Source organism: Hippocampus zosterae, chromosome 5 (assembly GCF_025434085.1).
Source record: "Hippocampus zosterae strain Florida chromosome 5, ASM2543408v3, whole genome shotgun sequence".
In the NCBI taxonomy this organism is placed as follows: Eukaryota; Metazoa; Chordata; class Actinopteri; order Syngnathiformes; family Syngnathidae; genus Hippocampus; species Hippocampus zosterae.
In genome coordinates, this window is record NC_067455.1 from 24518697 (window position 1) to 24544256 (window position 25560).

The following is a 25560-nucleotide window of genomic DNA, read 5'->3' on the forward strand; positions in this document are numbered from 1 at the left end:
CAAAGAACAAAACTCTGTCACAGTCACAACAGTACCCACCCCCCTCAAGGGGCACTGCCCAGTGCCTTTCCCGACTTGTGAAGGAACTCACAGTAGAAGTTCCAGAGGAGGGAAGGGCTGAGTGTGAGGGACCTAGAGGCCCATGAACATTCCTCAAGGCCCCTCTCTCAGTCAACTAAATACTGAAAACCCCGACCGCGACAATGTACATTTAAATTCTTGTAGACAGTGTAGATGGGTTGACCATGAATGACCAGGCGCGGAAGAAACTCGGATGGAGGGCTGAGTGGGCTTGAGGAGAACAGCTTCAGGAGAGAGACATGAAAAGTGGGGTGGACTTGAAGGGAGGCTGGGAGCTTCAATCAGATGGTGGAAGGGTTCATGACCTTCTGAATTAAAAAAAAAAAACAATCAACCTGGAGGCGAGCTTACAGGAATCAGTCTGGAGAAGAAGGTCACGGGCAGACAGCCAAACATTTGCCCCAGGCGATACATAGGAGACCGATGTCCATCCGCCAGGTGACAGTTGCGCTGGGCTGCACAGGTCATGGCAGCCCTGGCATGTCTCCAGACTGCATGACAACGACGGTGATGGTCACAGACAGAGGGAACAGCGACCTCTTGTAAAGGGAAGAGTGGGGGCTGATACCCATGGGCGACCATGACCGGAGACATGCTCGTGGACGATGAGGTGAGGGAATCATGGGAATACTTGACCCATGGAAGGTGTAGGCTACAGGAGGCTGCATGGCAGGCCGAGACACACCCAAGGCTGTCCATTGGTCTGCAGGTGATTACCTGAAAACAGGCTAGATGCCCCCAAAGCGTTACAGAAGGCTTGCCATACCTGGGATGTGAACTAGGGACCCTGAACAGAAACAATGTCAATTGGGATGCCATGAAGCTTGAAAATGCATTTCACAAGGATGTTCACAGTCTCAAGGGCGGAGGGAAGTCGGATGGAAATGGAATGAAATAAACAGTCTTGGAGAATCGGTCAACCACAGTCAATATCATCGTGTTTCCTTTGGAGGGAGGCAGACCAGAAGCCAAATCAATCGACATGTGGGACCAGGGAAGGCTGGGAATGGGCAGAGGTTGCAGGAGGCCCAGGGGGCGGTGTTGAGAGGATTTCCCTCGCGAGCAGGTGAGGCAGGTGGCGACAAACTTTCTGACATCTTGGACCATCCGGAGGCCATCATAAGCATTGTCACAAGAACCAGAGGGTTCCATTGACACCAGGATGAAAAGCCAACTTGGAGGAGTGTCCACATTGCCGGACTTCAGAGCGGACGGAATCTGGAATGAAGAGCCGATCCTTAGGGCCCAAGCTGGGATCTAGTTGCTGTCCTTTTGCATCCAGAACTGCCCACTCAATCTCCCACATGAAGCATGAAGAGGGAAGGATGGTTTCAGGAGCTGGCCTCTCTGAAGATGGATCATGGATATGAGAGAGAGCATCAGGCCTAACATTACGGGAGCTTGGACGGTAGGAAACAGAGAAACTAAAGCGACAAAGAAAAGGGGTCCCACGAGACTGACGAGAATTTAGGCACTTCGTAGATTGTGATATGTTAGTGTCAGGAAGGGGATCTGAGCTTCTTCCAGCCAGTGTCTCCACTTCTGAAGGGCAGCAACCACAGCCAACAATTTACAGTTGCTGACATCATATTTTCTCCCTGGGGGGAACAATTTGCGTGAAAAGGATGTACCTTTTGATCTTTAGAACTTCTCTGGGAGAGCACGGCCCCTATCCCGGGATTAGATTCATCCACCTCGACAATGAACTGGAAAGCAGGATAGGATCAATAAGGACTGGGGCAGAGATGAAAAGTCTTTTGAGGTGTTTGAAGGCAGCATCAGCCTTGAGGATCCATATGAATGGAGAGGCTGTAGAGGTGAATTGGATGAGGAGTGTGACGACCTTACTGTCGTCACGGATGAACCTTCCGAGGAAGTTTGCAAAGCCCAGAAATGGCTGGAGCAGTTTGCGCAAAGAAGAGACTTGCAAATTAGCCACAATATTAATAGGATCCGGCCTAATCTGATGCCGAGTGAGGAGGTAGCCAAGAAAACTAATAGAGGGAACACCAAACTCGCATTTTTCTGCTTTGACAACCAGTTTGTCATTTTACACATGTCCTGGGCTGCTCCCTGGACACTCTGGAGGAGGTGGGCAACAATGCTAGCTAAGCTAACAGCTATGATGGACAAACACTCCCACCCCCTCCAGACTATCCTGACAGCACTGGGCAGCTCCTTCAGGGAAAGACTGATAAACCCGCGCTGCAAGAAGGAGAGGTACCGCCGCTCGTTCCTGACGACTGCTGTCAGGCTAATGAATAGTCCTGAAAACCTGTACTCACCCCCACTCATCAACTGCAATTAATGTGACTATTGTCTCCATTTGAAGGATTTGAATAAATGGAAGTGAAATTAATTTAAGCAAAGAAAAAGGTTTTGATCAACAGATTGTAATTTTTGTTAGTACATTTCACTGATTCATTTTTCTTTCCAAAGGATAGCACTTACTATTTCAACATAGTTTTGTAGTTATGTCAAAATGTGTATGTTAAATTGTTTTCTTGGATTTTTTTTGGTTGAGCTCAGCTCACAAAGTCTTGACCTTGCTGAAAAATCGTTGGTCTCCAGGAAAGATTCATAAAGAGAAGGCACATAGAGACAACAGATGTTTTGCTGTGATATCAGAGAAAAACGCTTACTCTCACCACCCCCACCGCCCCCACCCCCAGTATCATCATCTGTTTTAGTCTCACAACTTCCTGATCTAAATAATCTCCTCCATCTCTCTCCGTCATTCCATGCTGCTGTCTCATCTTGATATTCCACTTTTCCTCTCACTTGAGATTATGCCGGTTTTATGCCAGGACTTCTCCTGTCACTGCATCATCACTTCATCACCTAGTGCAGCTACCTTTAAATTTCAAAATACCCTCCCCCTATTTAGAAACCACTCACACACACAACATATGATGCTCAATGTCCATTTGTCAAACTCATTTTTTGTATTCTATCACTAAGCCATTGTTCTTCACTTTCTGCCCTTTGATCACGCCCATACAATAGTGATTTTACACCCAGCAGTCAGTGGTGATTGTAAACACTTGTCTCCAATCGTAGTTTCTGACCTGATCTCATTGAAATGGGAATCTTGATTGTTGAGAATTAATAATGAAGGGAAGGATGTCATTAAAACAGTATTTGATCAAACACACAGTAAAAATGCCATTATCCATAGCTTCCATGAGTAAGTAAAACATTTAGGGTACAAGAGCAAATTTATAACGTTGATACAACATCATATATCAAGAGAGCAGATTCTGCTCTGCATAATATGGCTAGACTGGTAGCATTGACGGATCTCTCTTGTGCAGAGTATCGATTTCCCCAAGGGCCCATTACAGTTGTTAGCCTTATCTTTGAACCAGGGCAGATAAACAGTGCTCTCGTCATTCTTATTTAACCTGAGAGAGAGAAAACTTCAGGTCTGTGTAAAGGCGATTTTAGTCACCGGAGACAAACCTGGTGTCAGTGTGCCTGAGGCAGCTGGCTCGCCTGGCCCAGTGTGACTACAGAAATGTGATGACTTTTACTATGGTTGATTGGGGGTTGAGACATAATGGGCAGCGTAGCGGAAGGATTACAGGGGAACACAGGGTTTATACACATCTTTCTTTGGGCATAAGGAAATGTATCCACCCTGCGGTCTAATTACCAATGACTCTGAAATCTCTCCTCCTGGATTCCTGTGTTTCTTGAGAGGATTAAGTCTCAATTCAAATGAAATGCATGTACACTTTTGCTTGCATTTAACTTCAGGGACAAGTGTAGGACTTTGCTGATTCTGTCTTAAAGTTAAAAGACTCCTCTACTTTATCTTGCAGAGTCGGTGACAGACAGGTCTAACCCAGTTCTGGATTTGAATTTTATATTAAATGAAAAAATTTAATTGTGCATGTCAGGTTTACTAAATATTCCAAACTGGGGGTGAATGATTGATTTTGTGTGCCCTCTGATTAACTGGTGCCCAATTAAGGGTGTACCATGTCTTGTTTCAAAAGTCAGTCTGGATAGACCGATCCCATAATAGACCAACCCGTAATCTTGAAGAGAATTCATGGTAGAAAATCGATCATGGATGGATGGAGTTATATGGTTCCTACTGAATTGTGCTGTTTTTTTTTTTCACTATACCACCCAACACATGCACGCACGCACGCAGGCACGCACACACACACGCACACACACACACACACACACACTCACACATACTAGCACACATGCACGCATTGGTGGCAGCATTGTGGGATTGAACAATCTCTCATCATCGAATGGTCATGGAGCGACTGAAAGGATAATTATATGCGGGTACTGTGGTGTAAAACAAGAGGTCAAACTGAAAGAGAGCATCGAACACCATTCCATTCTCTTCTCCACCAAAATATTTTGAAATGCTGCTTGGCAATCCGAGAACAACAATTGGGACTTGTCATGATTAACAAATGGGAATCAAAAATGAATGTGAGAACACCAATCAAATGAGATCATTCGTGTATTCAATTGGAACACTGATTGATAATATTTGTCAAAACCACAATAAATAATTAAATAGTGAATTATAATTCATTAGTATTAATTACAACACATTTCTTTCAGGATGCTAGTTGGAACTACATGAAATAAAAGCTTATTAATAGACTACAGTGTACACTGTGTTAACTAAAATTGCAAATAATTGAACTCTGGCAACCCATGCTCACCCACTCCATATATCCCTTTCATTTTCACTATGTTGAAATAAACTTTATTTCCACATCTATATTTGTCATAAAAAATATAATTAAATGTGTGTTTGCCTTTTTTCTCTGGTACTTTTCAGTTATACTTGATAGAGTATTTTTGTTACCGATCCCCCTTTTCAAATGATTGTGGGAATATTGAACAATCAAATTTTTACTGGCCTCTGATTTCAAAACTAGTCATTGCTCAATTTGTTGTGTATATCGCTGATGTTATGTAAAATCCTCATGCCTCCAAAATGATCACTTTTCAGGACACACCAAAAACGCTGTGTTTGTTCATTAAGATAAGATAAGATAAGATATCCTTTATTCGTCCCACACTGGGGAAATTTACAGCCTCCAGCAGCAAGAATGTATGTAGAAAGAAGAAAGGAGAAAGAGAAAAAAAAACAACAAACATCTTTCAATTAAATACAATATGAACACAATGGATAAATCGCAGTACTATTTACAATTTTACTTCACATAATTTAATTATTATTATTATTATGATTGTTATTTTTTATTCATCAGCCTGACAGCAGTCGGTAGGAACGAGCGTCGGTATCTCTCCTTCTTGCAGCGCGGGTGTAACAGTCTCTGGCTGAAGGAGCTACCAAGTGCTGTCAGGGCGGGCTGGAGGGGGTGGGAGGGACTGGCCATCATAGCTTTTAGCTTAGTTAGCATCCTTCTGTTGCCCACCTCCTCCAGAGTGTCAAGGGAGCAACCCAGGACAGAACTGGCCTTCCTGACCAGTCGCTCGAGTCTCTTTCTGTCCCGGGCTGAGATGCTGCCTGACCAGCAGACAATGCCATAATGGATGGCCGAGGCCACCACCGAGTTATAGAACGTCTTAAGGAGTGACCCCTGAACCCCAAAAGACCTCAGTTTCCTGAGTAGGAAGAGTCGGCTCTGTCCTTTCCTAATCAGGGTGTCCGTGTTTGTAGACCAGTCCAGTTTGTCGTTGAGAACAACACCAAGGTACTTGTAGGAGGTCACCCTCTCTATGTCCATACCCTGGATGTTCATTACTTCATCAAAGAGAACAAGCCATTGTCAACACTATAGATAAGTCAATAATTCTATCCTGATGTGTAGACTAACCAGTCGTTCAAATTAATTAAAAAAAATTAAATTTACCAACTTGTGACAAAGGAGGTTGCAGCCTGATGGCAGAAATATGTCATGTGATGCAATCAAACATTTATTTGGATTCACAGTCATAATGACCCAATAAAGGAGACGAGAACTACAATGTGTAAAAATGCAAAAATTGGTGACACCCCGAATTAGTTTTGCATTTTGAAATAAACTAGTTCAATGAATTGAGTCTTTCAAGACATTTTTATTATTTTAGAAGCAACTGTATTTTCTCAGCAATATTTGAGAGCATGCACTATATGATTTATTTTGATCTGTGGCATCCAATTTAAGCAAGAAGGGGGATTAAAAAAATCCTCCAAACAGGAAATTCAATGTCAAGATGAACGCAGCAAGGGTAAGGCAGCTGCAGTAAGCTGCTCTGCTCTTGCTGCCCCTCAGGCTGTAGCCTCCTTAGTGGCACTTATGACTATATAATCCAAAGTAATGACATGTCAGGGGCCTTAAATATGATGGAACATCAAGGTATTTTGAAAGAATTGCAGAGCACACATCACAGTTACCAGTAGCGGCAGCAGAAGTAGGAGTGCACGGTGTCAGGTACCACTATTTTTTGCCTGCCTCCAAATGTGCCTGTTGGCTCCTTGTACCCCCATTGTTTTTCATACACCTTATTAAATGCAATGAGTTTTTGCACTCGTCTCACACAGCTGGTCAATCACAGGATAATTTCTTGCCTAAACAGTGAAACTCACCGTAATGTCTCTGGTGTCGCAAACAAACCAGTTAGGGTTCCATGCAAACACTGTGTAACATAAATGTGAACGGCCAGTTCAATAAGACACACATTCAATGAACTACAGTTGACATTAAGAACGGCAAAGATGAACGTCCATATTGCAGCAAATGCTTAGCATGGCATGGCACAATGTCCACTGGGAACCACGCGGGTTCACCTTGCTGCTACCCAACATGTTTGCGGTGCTCTTTGGAAATAGTTGTACACTGCAAACAAGTTCACAGAACTCAATTTTTTTTTTTTTTTGGTAACAGATCCATCCATCCATTTTCTGATGCGCTTTATCTTCACAACGGTCGCGGGGGTGCTGGATTCTATCCCAGTTGTCTTCGGGCAGGAGTCCGGGGGCACCCTGAAACAGTTGCCAGTCAATCGCAGGGCACGCAGAGATGAACAACACACTCACAAGTTGGAGTGTTCAATCAGCAGGCCATGCATTTTTTTGGAATGTGGAAGGAAACTCTCTCTCTCTCTTCTCTTCTCGAGTCACTACGTATCATCAGATGGTTAAAGTCCATTGTTGGATGCATTGTCTGGCATTCGGGGTGAGATCAGCTACGTCCTCTTGGGTGCAAGATGTCGGGAGTAGTGGGCAGACAAGGAGATGTTGCAAGGTCTGATCCTCTCCACACAGACAAGAGCTGTCGCCAGTCTCATTAAACCCCCACTTTATCAGATTTTTTTGCATCGGCCGACAGCAGTTCTCAGGCGGTTACGGCAAGACCAGAGTGGGCATGCTTCACTGGCAGCAGATGGAAGAGATTCGCATGGCCTGGTAAAAGACACTGTGTGTCTTTTACACTGTGTGGGCTTGGATAAGATGTTCTGTCCACATAGCGACACACTGCTTTTCTGGATTTCTGTCCCGAGCCTCTACAGAATGCAGGAAGCTATACCTTGATTTTAACCTTTTTGTTGTTGGCTCATGATTGTAGAGTTGGTGCCGGGTGTCAGTATCTTGTCTCCGCTTTTTTTTTCTGGGATGCAACTGTCGTACGGATGCTTGGTGGAGCAATCCCACTGAGTAGGTATAGGTCATCAACCTTTGTGGGCTTCAAGCAGCCAGTGACAGCACGGCAAGCAGAGTTTAGCACTGTATCAACCTTGGGCTGATCTGCGCCAGACCGGTGATGCGTACTCCGCTGCAGAGAAGCATTAAGCCAACGCTGTTGTACTGACTGTACTATCTTGGCATCAGCACCCCACTTTGTGTTTGTTGGATTCACCTGGCGCTTTAAGAGGGGCGGGGCTGCCATTGACAGGTGACCGTTCGCGCGACTTATAAAAAAGCAGCATCGCATTATGTTTCGTTACCTAGTGAAGGGACCATGAGGCCTCATGAGGCGTGTCGACACAATGACACACTGTGTTGATACTGTACCGATACTGTATCGCTGACCACTGCCACCTGCTGGACCTTCAAAATCCCTGCAGCCACCCCACTTGACAGACTGAACAAACTGATTTGATGATGACGTGTATACAATGCACTACCTCACTCTACCCAATGACTGGTACTGAAAGTTAAAAGCTCAGTGTAGCCACAAGCGCCATTGTTTATGTTGTTGTTTATGCTGTTTATATTGTCTTTACCGTTCAGATTACATGTCTTTTTTTTATATAGTGTAGCTGCTATCCTTTCTTAGCTGCGTGTGTTTAATGCACAGCATGTTTACATGCATGTATGCACTGAGGATTGAGAGGAAGAAATTTCATCTATGCTGCATGTCATACATAAAGCATATTTGACAATAAAGATGACATTGACCCTTGACAATAACATTCACATCCATGCATTCATATTGTATCATTCAATGTGTTGCAACAATGTCAAAATCATGTTGAAGTGTAATTTGGAATTCCCTCTCTATTCCTGTAGGTGGCCTTAGAATGTCCACCTGGCGTCAGTGACACGATTCTATTCTATATTTGCTGGTCAGGGAGAATTGACAGGGGTTGGGGGGGCTTTTTTACATCCATGCCTTGGGCCACTCAACTTTTTGGAAAGACTTCACTCTGACATTGATTGAATAAAATCTTTTCCCAATCAGCCGTGGTCCCTGAAGTGCTCATTCGTCGGGAAACAGCAACCGATCACCGAGTGTTTTTTGAAGACCAGCGAAGCAGCAAAAACCATATACCACATTTTTGGCGTCACGAACAGGATTCGTGTTCTCCAGGGGACCGTCCCGTCCGCTCTCTCCGCGAGCATCCAGCGGCCAGCCGACGACCTGTTTTGAGGTGAGTTGCTTACACTCAAAGTCGCCGCAACATGCTCGCTCTTGGAAAAGGGGGGAGGGAGCGTTGTCCCCCGCACGGAGGACAGTTAAACGGATCGGATGGGGCCACGGCGGGCTCCAGGGAAAGTTGTCTCTCCTAGTCAAAAGCCGTCATAATGCGACTTTTGAAGGGGGAGTGGCCCCAAATAGAGACAGCGAAAGAAAAGTAAAATAAAAACAGGAAAAATAAATAAATAAAAACAATAAATAAAAAGGGAACAGTAACAAAACGTTTTGGGAATTGTATGCATGACATGACTGGTGAGAATGATAAACGAGAAGAAATAAACGCTCCAGGGAGGGCGAATGTGAAACAGGACAGGTTGTCGAGAACAACGCTGGTCGGCTGTCACGAGAAGAAAATAATAGGAAGTCCCATAAAACGTGGACGTGGAAATTAGTCGTTTCAGTGGTCCCGCGGAGGATCGAAATTTTAGCTGTGTGATTGTGGCGGAAACACGGGTACGATTGAACTATGCTGCGACAAGATACGGGTGAATCCACACGGGCCAGGGGCTATAGCCGAGATGTCCGGTGGGAGCCTAGTCTCTGCCAAAGTCCAGCGCAAAAGGGAGGTTGCGTCGACCGCGTTTGGCTAATAGGAACGAGCGCAACTTTGGCATCCGTACCATGAAGTGTGAGAGTGGATGAAGGAAATATCCGGCCAGGTCACGGACCTGTGGGCCGAAGAGAATGATGCGCGCGAAGTCACGTCGTTTGGGCACTGATCGAATTAGAGGTGTATGTGAGTTATAAGGCTTGTCAATTTAAATGCTGGTGTAAGAAGCCCCCAGATAAAACGAAAGGACTGGCGGTTTTTGAATATTGATTAAGCTGATACGATCTGCTTGCGGTTCGATTCCTCTATGGGGACGTGTCATAATAGCATACACATCTGTCAAAGTTTGATAAATTTGAGCCTGTACAGTTGCGTTTGGGAAATAGGTGCTGGACGGCATTGTGTGTGTAGAGCAGGTGTCACCAACATTTTTGAGGGTGAGAGCAACTTCATGTGTACCGATTGTGTGAAGGGCTACCAAATTGATACACGTCTGAAATAACATATTTGTCCAAAATACCTTCAATAATATGAGGATGTGTTATTTTTAATACTTGATGATTTAAATTGTCAGACTTTGATCGTGTTTCGAAATGTCTCACAGTACTGCCAATGTTTGCATTTTTAAATCATAATTTCTACTAGCAAATCACAATGTCCAGGCACTGGCGGGCTACTCAAGTGGTCTTCACGGGCTACCTGGTGCCCGCGGGCACCATGTTGGTGACCACTGGTGTAGAGAAAATCCCTCTGTGTGAAAAAGGGAAAACGTGGCAATGAGGCCTCTGGAGTGCAAGGATTGGTATACCTTGGGAAAAAAGTATTTTGTGTGCACACTTAAGTTAAACTCTGCAGAAAATAAAGGGGAAAATATAAAGCGCTATTAGAAACGAAACGAAACGAAAGTTAAGTAAGACGTGCGTATTTGTCAGTGCATATCTGCACTGTTAAACACTAAACTGCATAGCCGCAGTTGGCAAACAGCAAAACGTGGAATGGATTCGAATCCTGCTCTATCTTCTTTGTTTGTGAGTGTCTGCGCGTGCAGAGACGCGTGGGATCCCTGTGTGTGTGTGTGTGTGTGTGTGTGTGTGTGTGTGTGTGTGTGTGTGTGTGTGTGTGTGTGCGTGTGTGTGTGTGTGTGTGTGTGTGTGTGTGTGTGTGTGTGTGTGTGTGTGTGTGTGTGTGTGAGTGTACCCATGGGTGTGTGTAGGTGAGCGTGCGTGTGTGCGCGTGTGCGCGATCGTGAGTAAGTGTGTGTGTGCTCTTGAGTGCGAGTGAGTGAGCGTGCTTGTAGAAGAAACGAATGGAATGGATAGGATAGTGTGCTTCTCGGTGCTCTGGGGCGCGTGCCCGCCTGCGGTGCCCGCTCGGGGAGGGGAATCTGGCTTCGGGGGCGGGACAGGGAGTGGCCAACCTGTACCTGCCCACCTTGTTTCAAGGCTAGGCACTCCCCGTGTGGGTGACGTGGGGGCGGGGCGTGCGGCCAGAGTTGTGCCCATTTTGGGGCGTACCTTGCTGGTAGCGAGAAAATGTGACAGGATGATGGGGGACGGCATGCTGAAGGAGCAAAAGAATGCATGACCAACTGTGGAGGTCCTGAGGTACCTGAAACCCAGGAGAATTAATGTGCCACAGCTGTCTAACATGAAACAAGAAGCACGGGAATGCTACCTAACGACACTAATATAGATGTGCATGTATGCATCTCAAGAAAGAGTGTGGCCCCTCATAAATAATACGAGGGTCAGCTGGCGCCCCCTAGACCCTCTGGGAGCAATGAGAAATTGGAGTTGCAGAAAAGCCCGACTTGTTAATTTAAATTAAAGACAGAATGATAAAATTAAAAACCAATTATTGATATTGCTCTCTGGGGCTCTCCTCAATACTTCTGAATTTCTGTTTACATAAAAAAACCTGAGAACGTGGATTGCATAGCAGACTGACTAATGACTAAAGACTGATCATCATAAACTTGTGAACAATTGTTTTTCAAACAAGGTGTCATCTCCAACATAAGTTGAGTGCGGGTACAGAAATAGCACGGACGGAATACACCGGATCGAATATCAATTGAGACAGCCGGTCTTAAGGGGTCCATCTGAGGTTGGCAAAATCGTATGTGCATTGTTTAATTGATATTGTTATCTGCAATCAAAAAAAAAAAAAAATGGGGGAAAGGAACTATGCTAATCCAATGGTGACCACCCCCATCGAGGTAGTGCGGAGAAACTACCCGCTCATTAAGGGGGTTAAAAAATATCAAAAAAATGGAATAAAAGATGGCCTGACATCGAGAGGCCTTGGCCGGTGGAAGGGACTTTTAACAGGGAAGTAGTTGAGACTATACGTGTACTAGTATCAGCTGATCGAGGGGCAGAACGTCACATTAAACAAGCTCCGAGAGATGGCCCACCGGAATCAACTCGCACAAAGCAAGACACCAGAGGGGGTCAGTGAGTCTGTGACGCTTTCCCAGCTGCAAGGGGAGCTGGTGGGCGTGCAGAGCTCCCTGTTCTCTTTGGGCCTGGAGCTGGAGGCCAGCCAGAGGAGTCTCAGTCAGAGTCAGAGACAAGATGACGATCTGGCCCGCTTCAAAGACAGACTGAATGCTGACCTCCAGGAGGCGCTGCAGCATAAGGAAGAGACTGAAAAACACAATCAGGACCTGCGTTGCGCACTTCAGAAAACCCGCGCCGAGCTCAGAGCTAAGGAAGAAGCTCTGAAGGAAGTCGAGGCCGAGAGGCTCTCCGCGGCGCAAGAAAAAGACATGAGCATTGCACAGCTCAATCACTCTCTGCGGGAGAAGGAGCGACAGTTACAGGAGTACTCACAAATGTTCGAGACACCAGAAAGTCCCAAACCAAGAGATGCACTTGTTGAGAAATTAAGAGAGCGAATTAAAGACAGAGACAGAGCTTTGGAGCGCACCATCGATGACAAGTTCCGCTGCCTGGATGAACGTGAGGGTCAAGTGAGGACACTGCAGCTGGTGCTACGGGAAAAAGACCGAGACCTGGACAGGCTCCGCTGCATCCTGTCTAACAACGAGGAGACCATCACGAGTCTCGATACTCTGGTGCAAAGGAAAGAGCTGGAGCTGGAGCAGGCGGCCGAAGCCTACAGAAACCTTCAGTGGCTGAAACAGGCCAGTGAAGAAAAGGAGAGCAGAACTTTCAGGGAGAAGGACGCCATCATTGGCCAGCTGCAAGCAGCGCTGCAGGCTCGCGGCAAGGAGATACAGGATCTGACGGCGACCCTGGTCGCCAGAGTTCAGGCCGGCCCCACCGAGGTGGTGGAGGAGCTGAAGGCTCGGCTCCAGCTGAAGGAGAAGCTCTTCCAGGAGCTGCTGTCAGACCGCAGCCGCCAATCGATTGAACACCAAACGCGGCTTTCGGACTTGCTCAACACCCTCGCTGACAAAGACCAGTACCTGCAGGACAATTCGTACAGGCTGTCCTTGGTTATAAGCGAGCGCACAGGTCAGCTGCAGGAGGTGCGCAGGCAGCTGTCCAAGAGAGAGCAGAAACTGTGCGAGCTGAGGCGGGACAAAGAGAGGCAGACGGCCGGAGACGTGCAACACCTGCAAGGTCTTCTCCGAGAGAAAGAAGCCTTTTTTAAGGAGATGATGCAGAACCAAGAGGAAGTCATGATACGGCCGCCGTCTCCAGAGAGTGAAGAAGACGTGAAGGCCCTTCGGGAAGAGCTGCAGTTAATGCTTAAGAAGGAGAGGGAAGCCCAGAAAGAACTCTCTGCTCTGCGTTCGTCTTTGGCTGCCCAGCAAGCAAAGGGAGCAGCAACAGCAAGTACCGAGCATGTGCTGGAGCAGCTCGTCTTGGAGTACCGTCAGCTGAATGGTGCCCTGAGGACCGAGAAGAGACTCTACCAGAATCTCATTCACACCAATAGCGACAGCTCGGACAAGGTCTTGGCCCTCCACACTCAGCTGGACTCGGTTCAGGCACTCCGCGGGCAACTGGAGGAGGTCCTGACCCGGATTCAGAACATGGCCCTGGACCTGGAAAGGGCCACCAAAAGGCAGCGTGACTTAGGAGATGTCAGCACCGAAGAGGACGAGGGGGATGATGAAGACGGCAGCAGCGACGAGTTCACCGACAGCATAGAGGACGACGAGAAAGTTACACCTGCGAGTTTGCCTTTCACCCAGCCTCAAGCGGCCCATGGGCATGAAGGAGAGTCTGCATTCCTGACGACTCGCACGCAGAGCGTTGAACTGGAGCTAAAAGAAATACAGTCGCAGCTCGAGCGGGAGGGATTCACCTCGGTGACCCAGATGAGGAGCACACTGCAGAGGCTTTGGAAGGAGAACCGCTTCCTAAAAGAACGTCAAGTGGGGACGAACCACGGGAGTCTTGACCGGGGTGAGGAGGAGGACGATACTGAGGAGGAGGACGATACTGAGGAGGAGGACTACATGGAAGATGATGAACTGGGGGCGACGTCTTGCGTGGCTGTCAAGGGTCCGAGTGAGCGTTCGGCCCGGCTTTGTTTGGAGAACCGAGAGCTGCAGGAGAGGCTGATGGTGTCTGAAGCCACCGTTCACGCTCAGGCCGAGCAGCTGAAGGACTACAGGGACCTGCTCACCGAGACGTCCGTGCAGCAGGCCAGTAAGCAGGTGCAAGTGGATCTACAGGATTTGGGCTATGAGGCTTGTGGACGCAGTGAAAATGAAGCTGAGAGGGACGATGCCAGCAGCCCAGAGTTTGATGACCTCGAGATGTGCACATCACTGTCTCATCAGCAGGAGGATAGCGTGGGAGGGGACTGGTACAAGGCCAGTAGAACCGGGACTAACGGAGATGCATGCGATGGAGCCGGGGAGGAGTCGGCTTTACATCACCTGGTCCAGGATCTGCGCTCCCAGCTAACCCGCTGCCACAAAGTCATCCGCGGGCTTCAGATGCGTGTTCGCTCCCTGTCGGCCACAAGCGATTACGCCTCGAGCCTTGAGCGCACGCCGCGCAAGGTAAACTGGGCCTTCGAGATGTCACCCGCCCAAGAGGGTGTGGAGGAAGATGAAGGCTGGGTGTCCGACACCCAGGCGACTTTGCCTGCGTCCAAACCCAGTCGCGAGCTGCAGGAGCTGATGGCACGAGTGGCCACCTTGGAGGCCCAATTGAGCAGCTCCAAGTTGGAGGGGAAGTGCGAAGCAGAGCAGGGGAAATGTGCCACATGGCCTGGAAAGTACAACTCTCTCATCCAGGCCCAAGCTCGTGAGCTCTCCCACCTGAGGCAGAGGATGAGAGAGGGTGAAGGAGTCTCCCATATCCTCACACAGCGTCTGGCTGACACCACCAAGGCTTTTGAGGAGCTGCTGCGGGCCAACGATGTTGACTACTACATGGGGCAGAGCTTTCGAGAGCAGCTTTCACAAAGCACCGCGCTAGCTCAGAGACTGCTCATCAAGCTGACTGGACGAGTGGAAAGCCCCGTTGACAAGACAGGCCACGAGTTGCTGGCCATGCAGCTTAGCAAGGAGCTTCAGCAGAAAGACCAAATCATCGAGTCTCTGCACAACAAGCTGCAGCATCGCCCTGAGACGCCATCCAGCTGCCAAGCCCTCTCGGAGACCACCGACCCATCAGACAGGACTTCTTTGGTGTCCGACGAGTGTCAAACCAACGAAGACCTGGATCTGTGCTCCGAGTTAGACGCCGGAGACTATCGGGACCAGGATGAGCAGCGACAATCCGAACCGGATGCCCATTCATCCATCCCTCCTCCTTCTCGTGGACACCTCCAATCATCTTTCAGCTGTCCGGGAATGCTTTTCTCAGCCTCTGGGGGTTTAACCGCTCCGTCCTTGAAAGGCTACAGCCAGCTACCTCATCATGCCTTTCCGCAGTACCAGCTGGGCGGCATTCCCGAGGGTCACTCACTAAAGTCGGGCTCGGGGCCCAATTTAATTGAAGAGCACCTACGGGAGGTGCGATGTCTTCGCCAGCGTCTGGAAGAGTCCATTCGGACCAACGAAAGGCTCCGACAGCAGCTGGAGGAAAAATTAGCAAACCCTGGGCGCGACGGAGGAGCAGCTACAAACATCTATATTCAAGGGTTGGACACAGTCACACATCTGTCGAATGAAATCCGAGTCCTGACAGACGAGAACTTGAATCTGCAGTCCCGTCTACAGGCCAGCACAGACTCGTGCGAGGAGCTGATCGAAGCACGCGCCCGCCTCAAGCAAGCCGAACTGGAAGCTGAGCAGTGGAAGGAGGAGTTGAGACGACTTCAGACACACAGTGAGGAGCAGGGACGGCAGATTCTCGCCTTGAGGCAAGCCGGTCAGGAGAGAATCAACAGAGCGTAGCACGAGGCGTCTCTACTGCAGCAGCAGTTGTGTGAGAGCAGAGACCTCATCCACTCCCTGCAGAACGAACTGCACGTCTACGATCGCGTGTGCTCCAGCTTCAAATCCAACAAAGGCTTCCTGTGCGAAGCTCCCGGCGGAGCTACTGAGCGAGGTGAGGAGTCTGTGGGCCCAGCTGCAGAGCAGCATCCAGGAGAATAGCGCCTTCAAGCAGCTGGAGCTCCACAAGCAGCTGGAGCAAAAACTGGGCGCCGGCTCCCCTCGCACGCCGTCCCTGTCGGCCTCCGGCGCCAGCCCTCAGAGAGAAAACGTCTACAGGCGACAGCTGCTGCACGACCCGGCCCCTTCTCCACCTGTCAGGGACATTGGTCTCTTTAACTGTGGATCTCCCTGCCCCCCTACTCGGACCTGGATGACAACCATAGCGCCGCCAACGACCCCCTCGACCCGCACGCTGAGCTGGAAGGCGACGCCCCCGATGGCTCGTTCGCCAACCGTTATGGCCGCCACGCCGTCGGTCACGTGGATGACTTTAACGCTCTCCAGCAACAAGTCCTTGAAGGTCGCAGCATCGTGCAGCGCATGGAGGCAGCGTTGCGCCCGCGCCTGCGCTCTCCTCCACCGTTAGGAGCCGCCCAGAAACAAAACAATGAGCAGCTCTTGGATTACGGCAATGTCCCGAGTCTCTTGTCCAACACGAAGACCCTGAGGCAGATTCTGGAGGAGGCGGAATCCCTGCTGAAGATGTTCTGGAGGGCGGCGCTGCCCAGCGCCGACGCCGCCACGCCGAACCTGAAGAAGGATCAGTCGATGCAAGAGGAGATCTTGTCCCTCAAGCTGCGCGTGTCTGAGCAGGAGGAGGTACTGAAGGGGACGATTCAAAGACTGAGGAGCACCAGTCGCACCAAGGAGAGCATGGAGCATTTCATCGTGAACCAGCTGTCAAGGACTCGGGATGTTTTGAAGAAAGCAAGGACAAACTTGGAGAAGAACGAGCTGAGACTTTCCTCTCTAAGCTCCTCGTCTTCCGCTCCCTACGCCGCTGAGGAGCCAGGAGGTGGTGCCAGAGAGCAACCTGCTAATTCCGGGGCTTGACGACTGACGGAGTCAAAGCCAACCAGCACTCTGCTGCCAGGAAGCGCACCAGCCGATGCTTGCTTTAGACCCCGAACAACCGGACTCAATGCTACGGACCTCCACATTTAAAATCACTAAGACCTCCTCAGTCCCCTAAACCTCTGTCTTCAACCAGGCCTTACCAAACTCCCTTCAGCGTCCCCAAACTCCTCAAAAGCGCAGTCAGTGTTATTCTTTGAGTGGAGCTGTCAGCAATGTGTATGAAAGAAGGCGTGTGAAACGTGTACCTGGTGGTTGCAGTGACAAGCCGGATTGGAACGGCTTGAAGACGCCCCCGAAACGTCGTCTTCCGAGAACATGTGGAGGGGCAAAGGGTTTTTTCTGCACGTAAAAAGGCAGAAACAAGAAGAAGCACAAGAGAGACTCGAAGCAAATTCTAAAGACACGGTTCAGCCAGGAGACAAGGTGTATGTGAAAGTGTTCCGCCGCAAGTGGTACAACGAAAGACGGCAGGGGCCATTTGAAGTTGTCCGCTGTACCGGAACAGCGGTGCAAGTGAAAGGGTCGCCAACTTGGTACCACCTGACACACTGCGTCAAGGTGCCCAAAGATGAAGAACCCCAAAGAGGGAGTCGCGGCTGCGAGAACTCCGAACAACTGCCAGAACAAGAGTCGCCCGGGGGCCCAGATCGGGAGGAAGACGGGCAAGGTCGAGCTGTGGTGGATAACGTGTCTGCTGTATCTGTTCCTGAGGACATCGGGGGCGACACAGCCGACGATCGAGGAAGCCAACAGTTCGACAATGTCAATCTTGACGACGCGCCCTCCCCAGATGCAGGTGACTCTCCCCAACACAGCGACACCGAGCCAACTACCACCGGAGATGGTGTCCCCAATGGACACGGTCACCCAACAGGACCCAGTGACGGACGCCCAGTCCGCCACAGAGTCCGGCCGGAGCGTTACATTGAGCAATGTTGAGGGAGTGTTGGGAAGAGCTGTCATACTGCCATGTAGTTGCGCAAGGGCAGGAAGGTCCCTGTGCAGACACACCGCCAAATGGGAAGACAACACCGGTAACATCCTTGCCCTGGCCCAGCGAACACATGTGGACAATGTACTGTTACTAAATACATATAGGCGATTTGAGGTGTTAGGAGATTGCGCTCTATTTCTGACAAAAATTGGCATGAGTGATTTCGGAAACTATACGTGTACCTGTTTCAAAATGGGAGTGGGAAAATCGGCGTAGCGCCACTTCCTTGGGTTTTTATTTTCCTTTTTGTGTGATGTGTTGCATGATTCCACTGGAATGTGATCCACCGTATGTTGTTGCCCGGCCCGCGACCAGTTTACCATCGTTATTGTGTCAAAGTTGCATGTGTTTTGTGTTGAGTGCCATTGTCATCACGCGATACTGGCAGGAGTTCTTATTCGTTCCAGAACCTCTGGATGCTGACCGGGGCCGTGCAAGGGACTCTATGGACAGTGACCTGGACATAAGGACTTTGTATGGACAGCAGGCCCTGGGCAGTGATACCCAGCACGTTCTATCGCTGAAGATTCGGGGAATGGACTCTGCCTCGGCACGCACTTACACATGAAGAAGGGGGCGACATTTCGGGGGCTTGTTTTGATAGCATGTTTTGACACCTCATTACTATATACCTCATTGTTTATTCCAATATTTTTACCTCATTTTGTTACCTGCTGGCCGGCTGATCATGTGACGGTACAATTTCACTGTTTGGTGATAGGGGGACATGTCATTCCATTTTCACACTGTTTGGTGAGCTCATACTTTTTTTGTGGATTGTAATGTGCCAGGGCTCCTTACACCTGGTTGACACCAGGTGAAGGGAACCACTGGGGATGGTAGAAAGGGCCTTCCTCTTTTTCCTTGTCATTAGACTGGCGAGGGTTTTTTTTCTTGAGGAGGGGCCGGCAGCTTTTTGGGACTTCTAACGGGCCACACCAAATTCATTACTTCACCATTTGTCACCGTTGTAAGGGTATTACCTAAGGGGGGTGGTATCGTCGTTTGAATTATGCGGACTTCAATTTTCTTTGCTTGTGGTTCCTGAGAGGCCTCAGATTGTTGTCAGGGAGCAATTGGCTAACTAAATAGTTTGAGCTTTCCTAGTTAAAATAACCTTACGTAGCATGCCTTGAGCGTGATTTAGGCTGAAGATTTTGGGCCAAATTGTAGACGTGAGCATATATAAAATTTGGTTGGGGAAAGATGTTTGGACCTTTACCGATGTTATCTTTTGTTAGACCGTTTCCGGGACTATTACTTTGTCCCGGAAGGGGAGAATGAAGTGTAATTTGGAATTCCCTCTCTATTCCTGTAGGTGGCCTTAGAATGTCCACCTGGCGTCAGTGACGCGATTCTATTCTATATTTGCTGGTCAGGGAGAATTCAGTTTCAGCAATGTGTGCAATCCTATAATAAGTGGTAAAGTGGCTGTTGCCGTCCATCACCAACAGCGCTGGTCAAGATCTCCTTTTTAGGACTGAAGTAAACTAGTAGATTGAAAACCGCAGCTGGTGCACAAAGCCATGACATCAGCACCTTGCCAGGTATAAAAGATACGGGCCTGACAGGGGTTGGGGGGGGCTTTTTTACATCCATGCCTTGGGCCACTCAACTTTTTGGAAAGACTTCACTCTGACATTGGTTGAATAAAATCTTTTCCCAATCAGCCGTGGTCCCTGGAGTGCTCATTCGTCGGGAAACAGCCACCGATCACCGAGTGTTTTTTGAAGACCAGCGAAGCAGCAAAAACCATATACCACAATGTGAATGAGGATGCTTGTGGGCTTTGTCTTCACATTTTTTTATTTAGAAAAAAAAGGTGCTCCAGTGTTTTAAAATTCAGTCTGTTGCATTTAATGCATGCTATTTCCTCTGCTGTGGAGAAGACACACACACAATGGAATAAGACATGTCAAAAATCCGAGAGGCACTTGGTGAGACAAGGAGATTTTAATGAATACCTTATCTCCAAAAGGAGATCAAAATGGCTCTACGCGGCGGACAATTTGTATTTTTCCGGAAGCTGCTCCATAATATGCACGTACTGTAGCAACGTCACTCGAGTGAAGCGCGTCTCAGCACTCAGCAGTCGATAGTCTGCTGCTCTCAGCTGTGCGCGCGAGCAAGTACTTGCGGCGCCGACCCAACCCACGCCACATATTAAGCTTTAAACTACGACAGCAGCTAAGCTAGCCTAGCCTATGTAATGATGGCCAGCAGACAAGGTTTACGTTTTATGTGACTTTTAATAGCAACGTGGCAGAGTCATCAAACATGCGGTGCGCTCACTCGCAGTCACTTTCTGGAACTCCCCCTTAGAGGCGGGACCTCTCAATCAACTGGAGTATGACGTACAGTACAAACGTTCATAAAACACTTCTCATATAATAATAGCCTATTATATGACAGCCGGCATGTCGCTAGAAGTCAGACGGACACATTTTTTTCTGATAATCAGTGTGTTTTCCGTATTGCCCAAACATATATTTTTATTCGAGCGAGGGTGGGGTCTAGCTTGTTTCGGCAATCGGCATCGTGTCGCCAGACGCACTTCCTTAGGATACACTGTGCGGGCTTTTGCTGCGTCAACGCCCCCTGCATTGAGTCGACGCCCCCTGGACTAAGTGCCGCAGCTTGGACTGTGCCAAGCAGCAGATGCAGTCGAAACTGCACCGGTGCAGTTCACGTGTCACTTAGCAACCTGGACTGTGTCAACGCAGCCGATGTGTCAACTAGCAGCCTGGACTGTGTCAACGCAGCCGATGTGTCAATTAGCAGCCTGGACTGTGTCAACACAGCCGATGCAGTCTAAACTTCACCGGTGCAGTTCATGTGTCAATAACGTGACGTAATGAAGCGGCACATGCACCGACACGTGGTTTGCGCTGTGAGCCCGGCGCATGCATCAACGCATCGGTGTCGCTGGACCCATCACTACTGAATACACTCGCTTCGTCGTTGACATGGCCCAATGGTAAGCTATGCGTGTGCTTTTCTTTACCAGATATGTAAATTTGGCTTTGAGATTCGATCATGATCGGTTGGTTTGTTTGTCTGCTTTGCATTGTGTCCGTTGTGCTTTATGTTTGCCGCATCGCGATGCAAGACGTAAGATTGGGCCGCCCGAGCCCGTGGGTCGGGTCGGGCTTCTCTCTCTCGCTTACTTTTTTTGCTCTCTTACTAGGCCGTGGTCACGAAAGACCGTGGTTCGCAAAAAAGCAGAAGTGGCCTCATCACAACACGTACTATACTAAACTCTCGCAATGACAATTCAAAGAACTTCTTCATGTCTCTATGATCCAGCCGTCATTGTTCTTCTTTGTCTCGCTGCTTCCCTCTCATCAAGTGCCACGCACGATTCTCAAGGATGTACTGCTGCTGTGGTGAATTGCCCAATTTTCAACCCGTCAAAATGACAGAATGCCTTAAATTTTTCCTACAACTTAAAAAAAAAATCAGTCAATGATGGAAAATTGTTGGTTAATGTACCCTCTGCTGAAACTCACGACTATTCGACGCATCGTAATAATGGCCGCAGTCTCATTAATGGGTGACATTTCGGTATTTTACACATACACAGGACGCACCGTACGAATGGCCGCAGTTTTACAGTGGTAAAACATACGCCAGCTTAAACATACGGAATGCATGCGCGCACTCTAACACGTTAGCTTGAAGCATACGGTAGCATGCCAAGACATACAGATAAGATAAAAACACGTTTTTAAAAAGGCAACGAAAGCAGAACTGAGTTCGGGTGTATTTTATTTAGCCATTGTACAATGTTCTCACGTTTTTCGATCAATCATCACCCAGAAATCCATCAAAGTCCTCATCCTCTGTATCAGAAGCAGAGGACTGCACATCTCAGTTGTCATTGAATGCATCACATGCTAGTGTGAGTTGCTACGCATTGCCGAGCGGAAATAAGGAGTAGCAACAGCAAAGTCAACATTTCTCTCGTGTGAAGCTTTCCCACATTTGAAAGTAAAGAACAGAGCGAAACATGGTGGCAGCGCGCGTGTGTGTAGAAAGAATTGAACAATTGTGCAAGTACCGTAATCCATTAAAAACGCCGCGTTCCCTCTCGTTGTTGCGTATTGTGGCGTAACTCGCCAAGCGCTGCCTCTCACTCTTTGTAAAGTTGTGTTTGCCACCGATCATCCATTGTTCCCATGCCGTTTGCAACTTTACTTTAAACGCCCGGTTGATGCCAATGTCCAGCGGTTGGAGTTCTTTAGTCAAGCCTCCGGGAATAACGGCAAGCTCAGAGTTCATTTGCTTGACTTGTTTTTTTCACCGCTGCTGTGAGATGGGCACGCATGCCAAAAGCATAACCGGTGGCTTTAAGTTTGAACTGAGCTTCGTAGGCGTGTCTTTTTGTCGAATTTATTTTCAGGGGTTCTTAGAAACCAAAACCGGAGTCGTTTTGCAACAATGCACATTGCCACACTCTATACAAGTGTTGGTACTGGCTTGAGGCGTCCACTTACACGCCCACCCTTCACCATTGGCGGACTAGCTTGCCTGTCCTCTCTCTCCCTCTCTCTCTCTCTCTCTCTCTCTCCCTCTCCATATATGTATATATACACGCCCACCCTTCCCTGATTGGCCGACTTCTTTCCCGCATGCCTGGCCACAGTCACTTCCGCCTTTTCTCTATAAACAGCGTGTCGGCTGTCAGTCAGATTTTGGAACTCAGCGCATATAAAGGACGCTCCGCACCATAAGGCGACCTGTCCATTTTGGAGAAGATTTAAGACTTTTAATGGCGCCTTATAGTCGTGAAAATATGGTACATGTTTAAAGGATGTAAATAATTATACAGACTTTTTCAACTTAGATTTTTGGGAAAAGACAGGCTTTAATCTGTTTTCACAAATCACCCTCCTCCTCCTCCGCCTGCAAATCAAGTTAATTGGTCGGGTCGGTCTTAAATACCAGCGGGCCGAGTCGGGCTGGATTTATTTGTTTTTTTGGCCCGATTTTACCTCCACATAAAATCCATGGTCTCATTTTAATCACTGTCATGACATTTATTTTCCACAGGTTGGCGCAGTATTACAAATAAAGCCTAATGATGCTTCGGCCCAGGAACGAACTAGTTGGATGGAAAGTTTCATTGCTTCATGAAGCTTCATTTTCCCATCACTAGGTGAGACAAATGCAATGGGGCGAGCTAATTGTGAGCTAAAACACCGTCTGAACATGGAGCTCATGAGGCTTCAAATGGATGGGTATGGTTTCATTGAGCACTGGGCGCACTAATCACTAGTGCAGTAGTTTCTTAATATGAAGTAAATCGACACTCCACAGGCATGATGACATAGCACGGAAGACAAGTTGAAAAATGACTTTGCATAGAAGTCAATCACTGACTGCAGAAAAAGCGGTAATCTCTCTGATAATTTTTCAGTTTACCGGCAGCGAGTCCCAGGGACTCGCTGATCAGAAAAGTATGAGTCCCATTATGCATTTAGAGTCCCAAATTTTGATTTCTGAAAGGGTCTACTTATTCAATTGCATGTGATAATAAGACAAACATCAACATATACATATAATGATAAGCAAATGCCTCTCCTTACCGTGGTGGAGGGGTTTGTGTGTCCCAATGATCCTAGGAGCTAAGTTGTCTGGGGCTTTATGCCCGTGGCAGGGTCACCCATGGCAAACAGGTCCTTGGTGAGGGACCAGACAAAGCACTGCTCAAAAGACCCCTTATGAGGAATCAAACAAATGGACTTTAGTTTCCATGTCCCAAGAGCGAGCTTCTGCAGCCGAGGATCGGACCGCCGGGGTCCCCGCCTTTGGCTGCCGCCCAGCTCACATTGCACCCGACCCCTTTGGCCCCTCTCATGGGTGGTGAGCCCATGGGAAGGGGGACCCACGTTGCCTCTTCGGGCTGTGCCCGGCCGGGCCCCATTGGTATAGGCCCGGCCACCAGGCGCTTGCCAACGAGCCCCACCTCCAGGCCTGGCTCCAGAGGGGGGCCCCGGTGACCCGCGTCTGGGCAAGGGAAACCTTGGTCCATATATTCGCAGCCAAGTGTGAAGCGGTTGGGATGAAGATCAGTACCTCCAAATCTGAAACCATGGTCCTCAGTCGGAAAAGGGTGGAGTGCCCCCTCCGGGTCGGGGAGGAGATCTTGCCCCAAATGGAGGAGTTCAAGTATCTTGGGGTCTTGTTCACAAGTGGGGGGAGGAGGGAGCGGGAGATTGACAGGTGGATTGGTGCAGCGTCCACTGTGATGCAGACGTTGTATCGGTCTGTCATGGTGAAGAAGGAGCTGAGCCAAAGGGCGAAGCTCTCAATTTACCGGTCGATCTACGTTCCAACCCTCATCTATGGTCACGAGCTATGGGTCGTGACCGAAAGAACGAGATCCCGGTTACAAGTGGCCGAAATGAGTTTTCTCCGCAGGGTGTCCGGGCTCTCCCTTAGAGATAGGGTGAGAAACTCTGTCATCCGGGAGGGGTTCAGAGTCGAGCCGCTTCTCCTCCACATCTAGAGGAGCCAGATGAGGTGGCTTGGGCATCTGATTCGGATGCCTCCTGAACGCCTCCCCGGTGAGGTGTTCCGGTCATGTCCCACCGGGAGGAGACCCAGAGGAAGACCCAGGACACACTGGAGAGACTATGTCACCCAGCTGGCATGGGAACGACTCGGGATCCCCCGGGAAGAGCTGGAAGAAGTAGCTAGGGAGAGGGAAGTCTGGGCTTCCCTGCTAAAGCTGTTGCCCCTGCGACCCGGCCCTGGGTAAGCAGTAAATGATGGATGGATGGATGGACTTCAGTTTCCCTTTCCCGGACATGGGACACCGGGGCCTCCCTCTGGAGCCAGGCCTGGAGGTGGGGCTCGTTGGCGAGCGCCTGGTGGCCGGGCCTACACCCAGCCCGAAGAGACAACGTGGGTCCCCCTTCTCATGGGCTCACCACTCCTGGAAGGGGCCAAAGGGGTCGGGTGCAGTGTGAGCTTGGTGGCAGCCAAAGGCATGCTTCCTCTTTTCCGGTTCCTACTATTGGGGACACCGTCAGCTTTCTATCCAACCAGTCCCATCGAAAGTTGTTTTTCAGATCCGCATCATCTGACGCACTTTAGCTTCGCCACGAGTCTCGATAATATTCGGCCTTTTTTTAATACAGACTACATACATACACAAGTGATTTCAATACACTACATCCCTTGTGCAAAACCATTCGGAATTCACGGGAAAGGGGTTTGGGAAGGTGAACACGGATTGGTTGTGACTCTGCATTTGCCAATATAGTAACCAATCACAACAAGTAAGACATTGGTCTTAGCCCACATACGAAGTAAGAACAAACTAACACTTCGCAAGAAAAAACAGTATTCAAAATGGATGCTTGCAAACTTTATTTGTAAACATTACAAGTCCCGAGTCTGCCGAAGACAAGTCCGGCAGCCCAGAAATAACACCAGGCCCCCCGCCCCCCCCCCGCCCCCCTAAAATTTTCTCAACGGATTTCGAACAATATAAAAAAGGTCCATTTTGACTGGAAAAAAAGCGGAATTCCGCCAAAAAGGGGAAAAATCTCATCCCTGGCCTCATGGC

The 25560-nt window shown here is 48.8% G+C and overlaps 2 protein-coding genes across 2 annotated transcripts; both read left to right on the plus strand.

Annotated features, from left to right (window-relative positions):
* The first annotated feature begins 661 nt into the window (after positions 1 to 661).
* Positions 662 to 17339, plus strand: LOC127601226 (myomegalin-like). The gene is given in 5 exon segments (XM_052066289.1): positions 662 to 691; positions 11900 to 16008; positions 16010 to 16263; positions 16266 to 16952; positions 16955 to 17339. Coding segments are annotated over 5 exon segments (5160 nt in total). The 3' UTR covers positions 17035 to 17339.
* Positions 17340 to 17558: 219 nt separating this feature from the next.
* Positions 17559 to 18555, plus strand: LOC127601227 (uncharacterized). The gene is made up of 2 exons (XM_052066290.1): positions 17559 to 18024; positions 18392 to 18555. Exons 1-2 carry the CDS (start codon positions 17559 to 17561, stop codon positions 18550 to 18552), a joined length of 627 nt encoding a protein of 208 aa, XP_051922250.1. The 3' UTR covers positions 18553 to 18555.
* The last annotated feature ends 7005 nt before the right edge of the window (positions 18556 to 25560 follow it).